At 37.3% G+C, this 14,034-nt stretch overlaps 1 protein-coding gene across 1 annotated transcript; it reads right to left on the bottom strand.

Moving 5' to 3' along the window:
* Positions 1-7,320: 7,320 nt before the first annotated feature.
* LOC149388551 (putative glutathione peroxidase 5) lies at positions 7,321-11,256 on the bottom strand. Its single transcript, XM_089624802.1, has 6 exons — positions 10,971-11,256; positions 10,790-10,866; positions 10,600-10,661; positions 10,207-10,325; positions 7,659-7,826; positions 7,321-7,569 (listed from the first exon to the last, which is right to left on the bottom strand). The coding sequence occupies exons 1-6, from the start codon at positions 11,022-11,024 to the stop codon at positions 7,537-7,539; spliced, it is 513 nt and encodes a 170-aa protein (XP_089480928.1). The 5' UTR covers positions 11,025-11,256; the 3' UTR covers positions 7,321-7,536.
* Positions 11,257-14,034: the final 2,778 nt, after the last annotated feature.

Below are 14,034 nucleotides of genomic sequence, written 5' to 3'. Positions count from 1 at the left end.
CATCTGGAAATTTGACAGATTGGAGGAACTCGGTAAATCGCTGCCTCTGAACAAGGGTTAAGGTGTACGATGCTCGCGGTTTGTACCACGAATCCCCTTGTTTTTTCAAGTGGAGAGCGGTCTTGATGCCCAAGTCCATCAAATCAAACCTCGCCTTATCTGTGTCGTAGTTCTTCTTTTCTAAGCTGAGCAAGGTTCCGAGAAGATTCTCGCACACGTTCTTCTCTATGTGCATGAAGTCCATGTTATGCTTCAACTCCAAATCTGACCAGTACGGCAACTCGTAAAAGATGCTTTTCTTGGCCCAATTTAGTTCGCACTCGGCTCGCTTTCGTTTTTTGCCCACGGAGCCAGCATGTTTGCCAGTTGTCGTGCAAGACACACTAGCCAACTGAGCGAGTATGTCTTGCGGAGTCAACTTCTCGGGTTTACTGCGTTTCTCGTGGCGATCCTTGTAGTGATCCGTGCTTTTTCTCAATCGGTGACGCGTACGCAAGAATCGACGATGGTCGTAGTAGACGATCCTGTTTCTGACTTTCAAAGACGGCGTGTCAAGGTTGCACGTCGGGCAAGCGAGATACCCTTGGCCACTCCATCCCGATAAATATGATCGAGCTGGAAAATCGTTAATCGTCCAAAGTAGCGCGGCACGCAATCGAAACACTTCATCGTTGGCGCCATCTCGAACGCGGAATCCGGTCTCCCACAGTTCTTTCAGCTCTTCGACAATTGGCTGCAAAAACACGTCCATGTCCTTTCCTGGTGAGTGAGGCCCCGGGATCAAAAGCGTCAGCATCAAGTACTCTTTCTTCATGCATAACCAAGGCGGCAAGTTGTACGCAGTTAGTACCACAGGCCACATGCTGTACGATAAACTCATTTCTCCGAACGGATTGAATCCATCCGCAGCTAGTCCAAGTCGCACGTTTCGAGGCTCTGCAGCAAAGCCTGGGTATCTCTCGTCCAGGTTTTTCCACGTCGTACCATCCGCAGGATGTCGTAGAACACCAACTTCCCTGACGCGATCTCTTTCGTGCCACTGCATCAAAAGCGACGTGTGTCGAGACGCGTACAACCGCTTCAATCGATCTTTCAGGGGAAAATATCGCAAAATCTTTTGCGGTATCATTTTCCCAGTTGGCTTCCATCTGCTCTCGTTGCATACTGGGCACACGTCAACTTCCGCGAGATCTTTTCGAAATAGGACACAGTCGTTAATACACACATCGATCATCTCGTATCCCATGCCAAAACGCTTCAGCTTCGCCTTTGCCTCGTAATGCTTCTCCGGAATTCGATTACCAGCTGGATGAGACTTCTTCAAGAGCTGCAAGAGTTCTGTAAAAGACTTGTTCGTCCAATGGTTCGTGACTTTGAGGTGCATCAACGAAACCAAGAACGACAAAGAAGAAAACTCTTTGCATCCAGGGTACAATTCTGCTTCCAACTCGGCGAAGAGGTCTTCCACTTGCTCCTCTGCACGCACCTCGCTCTGGGTCGGCTCCGTAGCATCGTCGAAATCCTCGTGATCCCTGATATCCTCCACAGCACCGTGCAATCCTCATATTCCTCTCTGATCTGTTCCTCCGATGGAATCTTCTTCATGAGGAAGTACGACACGCTCGAGCTCGCCGTGATGATACCATTTTGTGTAGCCTGGGGTAAACCCCTTGTTCAGCAAATGATTCCTGACAACCCCGATGTCGTGCCATCTCACGTTGTTGCAAGGTTTGCAAGGACACCGATATTTGCCAATTTCGTTAGGGAATCTTCTTGCAGCGCGAATAAACTCGTTAACACCGGTTTTGTACTGCAATGTCACCCGATTATTCTCCGTGATCCAATCTCTACTTGGATTGGACATTTCGCTGAATGAGAGCGAGAAATGAAAGTTTGGAAGAGTTATTGATAAAGGACGACGGAAATCAAAATGAAAGAGAGATTATGAATTCTATGTTATTTTGAGCTCGGATTGAATAAGTTGGGAGGTTTTAAACTAATTAATTCGAAACTCTACCAAAATTTCGGCAGAGTTTCCCCTATTATACTGACAAACCAAAAACCTGCAAAATTATTTAAAAACATACACAAACCATCCAGAACTATCCTATAAATTAGCTCAGCCCTAAACCGAACCTCCGTGGTTCGATCACAACATTTATAAATGAAAAATCGAAATAAACAAAATATCATAAACTATCAAAACATGTCACAAACTATTTTTCTTATTTAAACTTACAATTTCATTTCATGTTAAACAAACTAAAACTAATCACAAATTCATTAACTTAATTTTAACCTAAACTTCATTTTATATTAAACATGTCACAAAACATCAAAACATGTCACAAAACATTGTAATTAATTACAATTTCTTTACAATTACAATTAACATACTAATCAAAATTAAATTAAAGAACCTAAACATATTACTAACTATGTAATTAAAATTTACAATGATTAACTACAATTATATTAACTAACATTTACATTTACATACTAACACTTAACATTCTAAATAATTACATACTAACATATCTATTTAATTAACTAACATTTACATACTAATTTCTTATTTAAACTTACAATTTCATTTCATGTTAAAGAAACTAAAACTAATCACAAATTCATTAACTTAATTTTAACCTAAACTTCATTTTATATTAAACATGTCACAAAACATCAAAACATGTCACAAAACATTGTAATTAATTACAATTTCTTTACAATTACAATTAATATACTAATCAAAATTAAATTAAAGAACCTAAACATATTACTAACTATGTAATTAAAATTTACAATGATTAACTACAATTATATTAACTAACATTTACATTTACATACTAACACTTAACATTCTAAATAATTACTTACTAACATATCTATTTAATTAACTAACATTTACGTACTAATTAACTAACTAACTAACATTTTATATCAACTAACCTAATTAACTAAACTAACAACACAAACAATTTTTTTTTTTTTAAAAGGCTAGACTTACTTGGACAGCTCGAGACAACAGGGGACGGTTCGGTGAAACGGCGGAGGAGGGATCGAGACAGCGACGGTTCGGTGCAGCGGGGAGAGAGACAGGGACTCGTCGAAACAGCAGGGACGCGCGAGGCAGCTCGGGACAGCAGCTTGACGAGGCTGAGCACGGGACAACGCATCAGTTCAGTCAAAGGGAAAATAAGAGAGAGAGAGAGAGAGAGAGAGAGAGAGAGAGAGAGAGAGAGAGAGAGAGAGGCAGTGAGAGATAGCTTACCGGGATTGCAGTGACACCGAGGCTGAGCACGCGTCAAGGCAGCGGGGCTGTCGGGGCAGAGACGCCGAGGCTGTCGAGGTCGGAGAGAGTGAGAGGTGAGGCAGAGAGAGAGCCGGGGAGTGAGAGGTCGGAGAGAGTGAGACTGAGGCAAAGAGAGAGCCGGAGAGAGTGAGGCAGAGAGAGAGCCGGAGAGAGAGAGTGAGGCAGAGAGAGTGAGGCAGAGAGAGAGCCGGAGAGAGAGAGTGAGGCAGAGAGAGAGCCGGAGAGTGGTGGCGCGCGCGGCTTGGCGGAGGAGCTGCTGGCCGCCGATCGAAGCTCGGCTTGACGGAGGAGCTGCTGCCGGCGGAGCGTGGCTGGTGTCGCAGATGAGGCAGAGAGAGAGACGCGGCGGAGGTGGTGGAAAGGGCGGAGCGCGGCGGACGTAAGAGAGAGAGAGAGGGTTTTTTTTTTTTTAAGTGCAGGGCTTTTTTTTTTGAAGTTCAGAGAGTTTGAGCGGCTGGAGAAGAAGGACCGCGACCTGGGTTTTTAAACAAAACCCTAATAATCAGGTGCGACAGAATCGCACCTGATTATTATTATCAGGTGCGACTAGTCGCACCTGATGAGTTATCAGGTGCGACTAGTCGCACCTGATTATAATAATAATAAAAAAAATTCATTCGCCACGTCAGATTAATGAAATAAAAGAGGGGGATTTGAGGCCCGCCTAAAATTTAAAACTATCGGATGCGACACAGTCGCACCTAAAAGTTTCATCATATTTTCAGGTGCGACCAGTCGCATCGGATTGTCAAAATCAAAAGACAATTTGAGCGAATTTTTTCGGCTTCTGATTGACTATCAGATGCGACTAGTCGCATCTAAAAGTTATTTAGATGCGACTTTTAGATGCGACTAGTCGCATCTGATAGTCTTGCGCATCAGAAAATCAATTTTGTAGTAGTGGTAGAAGATCACAAATATTTTGAGAGACACCCAAATAAGCATCTAGAACTCTCAATATAAGAAAACTCAACATGGGTGACTAAAAGTGACTTAACAATTGTGTTACTGACCTACTAACGTTACATCAATCACAATCACATCGTATCTCAATAACGCTCCCAAAGATCGGAAACGTATCTGTACACTACTCAAAAGAAAACTCAAATAGTACGACAACTCAATAAACATTCTTGATCAACTACCAAATGTTGACGAAAAAACTATATACTCGATGACATATCATATTTTGAACAAATGGACGCCTTAGATTAAGGAGCTTGAGATCTTGATGTAAATTACTTCAAAGCTTTGGACTGCGAAGTAAGAAAGACGTAAAGCTCTCTCTCTCTCTCTCTCTCAGCCATGCGTTACCTTTTGGATAGCCTCGCCCTTTCCCAAAATACCCCCGGACCATGGCAAGTCTTAGTACGAAGAATGCTCGCTAATAGTTACATATCTGAAGAATTGTTGTTCATAGAATCGATGGCTAATTAAATATTGATTATATTATGTAAACTTAAATTTCAAAATCTGTTAAATAGTTATAGACTGTTTTTTATTTTTATATATATATATTTTTTATATAGTGATAAAAGTAATACGCGCACACGTTTTATTCTTATCTCTATTTTCTTCACGTACAAAATACATATTACACATTTGCAATCATGACTACTAGTTCTCCGTGTGTATTGATCCATACATATTACGCAAGTGATGATTACTACAACACTACTCGAGTTTGGTCATACATACGTACACGAGCGAACAGCAACAAACATGATAAGGTTCGGACTAGCCCCACGTGTATGGGAATAAGGACAAACCCTGAGAGCGCTCATCACGTGCACTGTGTCTCCGACAACGCTCTCAAACTTTCAAAGTCAAATTACCATAACAAACCCATCTTTATCTTCTTCCTCATTATAGCGCGCACGATGTTTCATGAAATCTCATTTATTTGCATACTCTTGGCAATATTACAATAATATATTCAACTTTCTTTCCCTTTATTTTACCTCCCATTATCTGCTGTTTTTTCAAAGGGAAGGGAAAAGAAAACACAGTCTTTGACCCTTCGCCTTTCGATAGCAACCTTTGCAGTTACTGGGCTTAATGTTGCGACCCGAGATTAGACAATTTGGGCCTAACTTTGGGCCCACTTTTAGAAATTTGTGGAGGTGAAGTGTCACACGTGCGTTCCGGCATGAGTCGTTGTCTGTGGGCCCCAAAGTGCTGTTGGGCAACCAAAAGATTGGGATTCTATTTTGTGGGCCCAAGCCCATGTGAAAAACCACGCTGGAGGGCCCATTAAAGCTTATCCCTAATTAAGAGATCAAATCAAAGGGGATAAGGTAAAGAGAGGACTTTACAGGGCTCAATTGAGTTTATGTACACGACAGTGTAGAGTGAGTTGGAAGAGTTTGGACTTTGAGGGAACTTATGTCCCACTCATTTTCATAGGCTTAGATTTGGATGCATCTGCCATAAATTTAAGGGAAAAATATCTATTATTTTGCTCGAAAGAAAAATATTTATTTGTTGGTGCGTCAGTAATATTTGGAAATACAAATCTATATGATTTTATGTGGAACTTTGTTACTATAAAACTCACTTAGACTCATCTTTGTTTTAATTGAAATACAATAAAGGAAATGACCTCAACTAGTACCAATTTTGATAATTTGGACGAACATAGTAGCAATTATATTTTTGGACACTTTTACTAGTAATTATACACATGAAAGCATACAGTTGTTTTAAATTGTAGACTTACAAATTTACAATCAATAACAATTATAGATATATAAGTCTACAGTTATTAGTAAAAATGTTCAAAAACTTAATTACTATCATTTTTGTCCAAATTATCAAAATTGCTATTAGTTGAGGGATTACCATAAATTACTATATAAATGTCAGAATCTATCTCATTTACTCTGATTATGGTAGTAGTTTACATTATTTTTCTCGTCTCCAAATACCAAGGATAAATCACTGAAAATAATGTAAAAAAATACAGTAGTAAATCGTCTCCAAATGCATATTAAGGGGATAGCAGTATGATGTGTAGTTCCACGCACGGGAGTACCAATCTAGAAGAGCTACAATTCTAATGTTAAAGTTAGAATTATATATTTTACTATATTAGGTCTTTTAGTTAAAAATATTTGTTAATTGAGCCTTCTTCATAGACGACTAATAACATGATAATTGTAGATTTTACCAGATTGGTAAAATCTTTGGTCAGGCTTGTACCCTTGAGTTTAAATACATCAATTTTCCACTAAATCGCGTAGATAATTTGTACAAATCTTTCCATTTTTCATAAAATATTTACGGTAAAGAAAAAATAGTTTTAAAACTCCTTTTCGTCGGCAGCCATGTTTCAAATTTGTAAAAAAAAAAAAAAGAAGTTATTATTTAATATCCATAAAATCGATCCCTTCTGTTCTATAGACAATATTGATATTTTAAACCTGGCTTTTTAGAAATAGGTGACATGTCATATGGTGCGATGATACATAATTAAATATGGATAACATTTCGTTGAAGAAAGAAAAGAAAAGACAGGAGTACTACAACAAATGAATGTCCTGTCGTACGTTTTGGGAGAGTGGTGAAAGTATGCATCACGTGGGTGCATGGAAACACAACAACTCAGGTACCAATTACGGCTAATTGATTAATTAATTAATTGTTCGAAGTCGAGAATGTTTCCAAATCCTTTCAATATTCTGTTATGAATTTAAAAAAATCCAAGCTGTCGGGGCTGCAAATGAAAGCTGTGGTCTACATTCTACTATCTCCATTAATACACATTTTGATTATGATGTGATGAGCGATACGTGTTTTGATTTTGAATAGTATGTGAATCTGACATTATATTGATCTGGTTTAAGAAACAAACAAAAAGAAAAAAATATAAAAGACCCGGTAATACTACTAATGACAGTAATTATTTAGTTTCATATTATACAAAAATGTACTGAATATATATATATATATATATATATATGTATGTATATATATGTATGTATATGTGTGTGTTTCCGAGAAGCATATTACAGAAAAATCTCTCATGGACTTCATATGAACAGGACACAGATTTGGACAAAGGGGTAGTATGTAAAGACGAGTAAACAAAAATTGGCTTAACTACAGATCATAAGCGTGACAAAAAGAAGAAAATAATAAAATTAAATAAAGGGTATACAAACAGAGGCACTAATCGCTTCATAAGCGCAACGGTGGAATTCCATCGGAGGAGAGTGAAAGTTTCAAGCTTCTCCTAATGCTGCCTTGATATCGGCCTGAGTAAAAAAAAAACGACGAGACGAAAAGAAATTAAAAAAAAATCATATCGTGAATGAAATGAGTCTATACGAGATGAGAGTGAAACCTCGATGGAAAGAGGAGCTGTGCTGGTGCCATAACGGCTGATGACCTGGCCGTCCTTGCCAACCAAGAACTTGGTGAAATTCCACTTGATCCTTGAACCCAAAAATCCAGTTTTACTTGCTTTGAGGAATTTGTACACCGGTGCAGCTTCCGGGCCATTTACTCGTACCTACACCGTAAAAAGTTAAGAAAAAAAAATTGAATTTCACAGATACATTGGCTAATTAATAAGTTAGAAGCAAAAGTTAATGTTCTTAATCTGTGTGATTTTGTTGCTCTTGTCCTCATATTTCCAAAATAATATCTGCACCACATAAATTAGTGGGGATACTGATAAGAAAAGCTTGAATCCTTAACATTTGTCTGTTTCCCAAGGTTCCTAATGAATACTGGTTTTGACAATTTTGCAGAAGGATCTCAACTGGTTTTGGATGAGAAGAGAAAGTGAGAGTAAACTGATGGAGAAAAGACAGCCAAGCATAATTTCCGCTATCAATTGCTTTGGCTTCATTCTCAGAATACCAGCTTTACAGTGTGGAATGCAGACAAATGTGAGAAACCAACAAAAGTTAACAAAATGAGATAACAACAAAAAAAATCAGCTCAAACATTATCCTGAATTCCCTGTAAATTCCAGTATCCAAATGGACCCATTTCGCCTTTTTTTTTCCTGCAATCATACACATGATTGGAAATCGCATTTAATCTGAAGAAGAGCATAAAGCCACAAACTACAGGCTATCTGTAAGTTTGTACAGCTATGGAGCACATAATTGTGACTAGACCGAACAGATTTAGGAATATGCGGAGAGTGTAAACGTCCTATATGATCATTCCACCCTAGAAATTAAAAAAGTGGAAAAAGGACTCTTAAATTTCATGAAATAATTCCAGAAATTGAAAAGTGGAATAATACCAGACTTTACCAAGTACAGGGTACATAATACCAGATTTTACCAAGTACTGGGTAAATAATACCAGACTTTACCAAGTACTGTATAGAGGAGATGGTGAATCATCTATCTGAAAATTCGGGGGTTTATTTTTACCGCATTTTAAAAGCTTTCGGGTAGCACTTCAAAATTGGTTTGTTGAACGACAAAACCGAAAGGCTTATACAGTCGCTATATACCTTGTAATTTTCCATACACGCATTGGTATCTGCTAACCATCCACACTCAGCAACTACCAATGACCTTATAAACACTTGTAAAAATTCTCAATTACTTGCAATGTGGAATTCCTAGTATGCCCCTTATAAATGATGGCTCTTTGAGTTCACTCATCTTGAGCCGAATCTCAAAGATTGAACCGCATTCCCGTTTCGGCTTGGTTGGACTCAGATACCATGTGAAGTAAATGAGAATCATTAAGTATTTATAAGGTTGGGATGGAACCCCATGATATTTCCAAGCAATGAATCTAGAAAAAAAAACCATATATCATATCCTAGTCTTCCTTACTCAGGTTCTCAAACCAAAGAACTTCTCACGACCAAACGAAACGCTGAATTTTAAAAGTAATATTTTGAGACATTATTTCAAAGCGGCAAAAGCTTTCTGGAATTTCCTGGGAGAAAGAACTCAAGGCTCGATTGAATTAGATAGCCGGAACTTCTGAGATGATATTGGTAGGCTTCTATTCCTCTGTTTTAGGCCTTGAACGTCATATAGAAATGAACCATTCCTACAGCATACCCTAACCAATGTAATACCATAATTTTGTAGAAAATGAAATAGCATCTTCAAAGGCAAGTGAATTGTTATCAGTTCAGGACCTGTCATTGCAACCCAAGGAAAATCAAGAACAGCCTCATTGTTGACACTGTACGACTGTGTCCAAACACTATACAATTGGACCTTAATCCAGCTTCTCCAGTTCCCAACTTGTGCTATACCTTGACATAATGGATCGATTTAAGGGAGCGATAAAATTTGTTCTAGCAAAACTGGCCTATTTGGATTGTGATTAAACCAAAGGCTTTTAAACATTATTTGTCTGGTAAGTGAAACTCCCTCTATTTATATCAAAGTTCAATAGAGATGGATAAGCCAACCGGCAACCTAGCGATTCTTCCAAGTGAAAATGGAGGCCGTTGTTCTTACAGATTTAGTCATTTACTCGAACATGAAAAATGATATATACTATTAGGAATGTGAAACAGCGTTTTGTGAGTATTATCTGAGACTCTGAATCAGAATAAACAATCTGCATAGACATTTAATTGCAACGCTCATATGCAATGAAATTCTTGAGATGTATGTTTCAGCTTTAAGATTTAATTTCTTATATAACCTGAGAATGATGTTATCAAGCGCATGTATGAAAGGTAAAGATAATCAATCCCTTCCTTCTATTTCTAATTCCACTTAAAAAATACGCCAACAAGCCTTTGATAGAAATTATCTACACAGTGACCATAAAAACGCAGAGCCTAACGAGGTTTATGCAACGCGGTGACTTGTCGAGTCTTTTTTCACTTTCCTCAATCCATGAATGAGTTAAACATGTTTAGGTCAAAGTGACGAGACTTAAAAATAACTAATTACCTTTCGAAATATTGGATACTCGGCTTTGTATCTTGTACACGCGAATTTTTCAGCATCCTCACTCGATCCAGGTTCTTGCTTCATAAACTGATTGCATGGAAATGCCAATATTTCCAAACCTATATTATTCAAACCAACCATAAGGCATTTTTCGGAGTCGATAACAATAGGAAATCACGGCACTTGATAATGGAGAAATTAAGACCAATCTAATTCAAACCTAAACGAATAAGAACTGAGACTGAGATCACCTTGAGTTCGTATTTAGAAAGTTTCAACAAATATATACCAATAAGATATGCAATTCATCGATGTCATTTTTCCTAAATTCATGCTTAGATTAGATACCATGTGTGAGATAAAGATAGAAAGTAAAACTTCAATCAAACCAACCTTTGTCTTTGTATAGGTTGTAAAGCTCGGTCAATTGCGTATAATTCGTATCCGTAAACCCACTGTATATTAATCAACACGAGAAACAGAAATGTCAGAACTGCGTAGCATTAAATTTCAGATCAAAGCGAATCTCATAAAAAATTTACAAATATATTATAAAAAAAAACAAAGGATTGAGCGAATGAACCATTTGGAAGCAACGTTAACGACGAGAAGCACTTTCCCCTTGTAAATGCTCAGGTCCACGTCCTTTCCTCTGCTATCCTACACCAACACCAAATTCCAAACAAAACTGTGATTCCAGAGAGAGAGAGAGAGAGAGAGAGAGAGAGAGAGAGAGAGAGAGAGAGAGAGAATGAGAGAATTACCTTGACTGTGAATTCGTGGATGGATTTTTCAGATACAGATTGAGAAGCTCCCATTTTTTCTATTTTAATTTATTATTATTCACGTCTCTGTAGCGTTCGCTGGGTGTAGGAAAAGCTCAGTTTTTATAAGTGGGTGAACAAAGAGGGATATTCTGTTCTGATCGTTTTTATATTTTTTTATATACCGTTTGATTAGTTTGTTTCAGTAGTTGAATTAAAAAATTAATGCATTGAAGGAGTTTCAGAGTTGTGTGTGGATAATAATTCATGTGGTGACGACGACGGATCATTTATATGGAGGCACCGCCATTTAATGGTCATAGGGGTCCATTCATTGTTATCGCTGTTTATTTTTTCTATTTTTATACACGTTTCTGTTTCGTCTCTTTTACGGTAATTCAGTCTTTGATTTTAAAGGGTACTTATCTGTTAGTTTTTAAAACCATTTAATTGTTATTAACCTATCATGATATCCAGAACCATGTTCTTCTTCCAACATCTGACAGAATATGCGTGCGTATTTTTGTGCGCATTTCATTTTGGCCTCCATTAGTTGGAGAATAGAAGCTAATCTCTGATGTCCAACTCTAGAGTAATATATTCGATTTTGGCCTCCATCACGCGATTAAGAAATTAATATATTAATACATATTTCAAGTCTCCCTAATTTGGAGCAATATTTATTTGGCTTCTTAATTCAGATCTATTCTTTCAGCTATTTTGCAGACCAAACGGCCAAAGAACCGATATTATTGTGTTTTTTTATTATTTAATTCTTATATAGTATAAAATACACAAATCATAAATATAACATTTAAGCTTCAACTTGGATTTTTTTTTTTTCAAATTTGTTAAGAGTATGTTTCTTTAACGTAAAAGATGCAGTGTTACTCAAGCTATACCATTAAATTTATTTATTGGCAGTGTTGGACAGGACTTATTAAAATTGGTTTTAACTTCTTTTTTTTTAAGCTTAACTGTTTTAAAATATTTATTAAAACATATTTTTTATTAAAAATTGTAAAAGCGCTTTTGAAAAATTTAATGTAACTTGGAAAATATTGAATTCGTAGCTTTTTGAGAAATCATTTTTTTTTTCACTTTTAGCACAATTACTTATATATCTTCGCTCATAAATTTATATAACAAAAAAGAAAGAAAAAAAACTAAAATACACGTATGTGTATTTGTACCGAGTCGCTCAAAAATTGATTTTAAGGCGAGGTATTTTCCACTGAGCACTTATCTAAGAGCTGAATTGGGGTCGAACCCCAGTTTTATATAGAGAAGTATAAATCTTTAATTAAGCAAGGTGGACGATGGTGTATTGGAAACGGGAAATCAATTAGTATCATTGGGGAACCACGGCTTCCGGATAACCAAGATCCATATGTGCATTCAAGACACCCGGGGCTAATAGGATAGAGAGTGCATAGCTTGATCTCAATGGAATCTAAAACTTGGGATGTTGAGATTGTGTGTGATCTCTTTAGCAACAAAGATGTTGAACTTATTCTTTCTATCCCACCGTGCGACTCGGTCGATGATGATTGCTTTGAGTGGAGGCAAGAGAATCAGGTTCGTACATGGTAAAATCAACCTATAACTGATCCATGAGAATAAGGGGGCTTGGGCGGCATGCGAAAACTCTGGCTTTTGGAGAAAGATATATGAAACTTAAAAATTTCGCCAAAAGTGAAATTTTTTCTTTGGATGGCGATCTCGGGCTGTCTACCAACGAAGGAGAATTTGAGGAGGAGACACGTAAACATCTCTGGCATTTGTCCCTACTGTGAGATTAGCTGTGAAACAGTCCCACACTGTTTGATTTTTTGTAATTTTGCGTTTGAAGTGCTGGAGGGAGCTCAGTTTTTTGGACTGTATTGCTCAGGCTATAGAGAGGATGAATGGACTAGGGCTGGAAACAATGGCCATGATTTGTTGGTCAATATGGAGCGTCCGTAACAAGCTGGTCTGGAATGATAAAAAAAAACTCTTATCTAAAGACATGGTAGCCATGGTAGAGAGAGTTCAAAACCAATGGCTGTCAGCTCAAAGCGCGAATGCCGGGACTTCACTGATGCCATTGCGGCCTACTGAATGAGCATCTAAGTGGTCTCCGCCACCGGCGAATACTCTGAAAATTAAGGTCGATGGTGCTATTATTGCAGATTGAGGCAAATTCGGAATTAGATGTGTGGCTCGAGATCATTCTGGGAATGGTGGAGGCAATTACTTGTGTTTCCATTGGACATGTTCGGTTAGAACTCGTGGAAGCTATATCCGTCAAAGAAGCACTAAATTGGGTTAAGGGAAGGTTATGGGAGATGGTAGAAGTGGAGACTGACAACCTTTTAGTGATCCAAGAAGTGCGAAGCTCTATTGTGTTGCGATCTACTTTTGGAATGTTATTTTTTATGGCAAATGCTTGTATGTGCTATGTCTAATGTGTCGCTTTTTTTTTTTTTTTTTTTTTTTCATTAGACCTTCATCGAATAAGGCTGCCGATTATCTTGCTAGGCGTTCTATATCTTTGCCTGTATATGTGTGTGTTTTCTCAAGGTTCTATTCTCTTTGATGTAAGAGCTGCAGTTGCATCATATGCTTTGAGTTAATGAAATCTTCTACAGCTTGATAAAAAAAAAGGGGGGAAATATGGTAAAAAATACTCTATGTTTAGACAAAACACTATTTATATACTCATAATTTTTTCTTGGACAAAAATACTCAAAGTTTCAAATTTAATTACACGGAAATTGTTTGCCGTTAAAATTTCTGTTAGAACTTAACGGTCCGAGTAGTAACGGACTCACTATAACGTAACATGTAGTATTTTTGCCAAAGAAAAAAAAACTTTGAGTATATAAGTAATATTTTGATAAAACATTAAGCATTATTGCTTCTATTTCTCCTAAAAAAAATGGGCAAGATTGAGTTGATATCTTACAAGATGATAACGATTAGGTAATACAAATTATTAATATGTAAAAAAAAAAAAAAAACTTGTGTTGAATTTCAAACATTATCTCATGTAATTTATATATTTTTTTTTCATCACTCGTAA

Source organism: Urtica dioica, chromosome 8 (genome assembly GCF_054948205.1).
Source record: "Urtica dioica subsp. dioica isolate 48M chromosome 8, U.dioica_male_clone48M_v1_H2, whole genome shotgun sequence".
Classification (NCBI taxonomy): Eukaryota; Viridiplantae; Streptophyta; class Magnoliopsida; order Rosales; family Urticaceae; genus Urtica; species Urtica dioica.
This window is presented reverse-complemented; position numbering and strand designations above follow the sequence as displayed.

What these genes read in the sequence shown, in the direction of transcription:
- LOC149388551 (XM_089624802.1), bottom strand. Translation starts at nt 11,024, where the DNA reads ATGGGAGCTTCTCAATCTGTATCTGAAAAATCCATCCACGAATTCACA. An exon ending in TCCACGAATTCACAGTCAAG is followed by an intron (nt 10,867 to 10,970) that starts GTAATTCTCTCA and finishes GTGTTGGTGTAG; the next exon opens with GATAGCAGAGGAAAGGACGT. An exon ending in CAGCTCCTCTTTCCATCGAG is followed by an intron (nt 7,570 to 7,658) that starts GTTTCACTCTCA and finishes TTTTTTACTCAG; the next exon opens with GCCGATATCAAGGCAGCATT.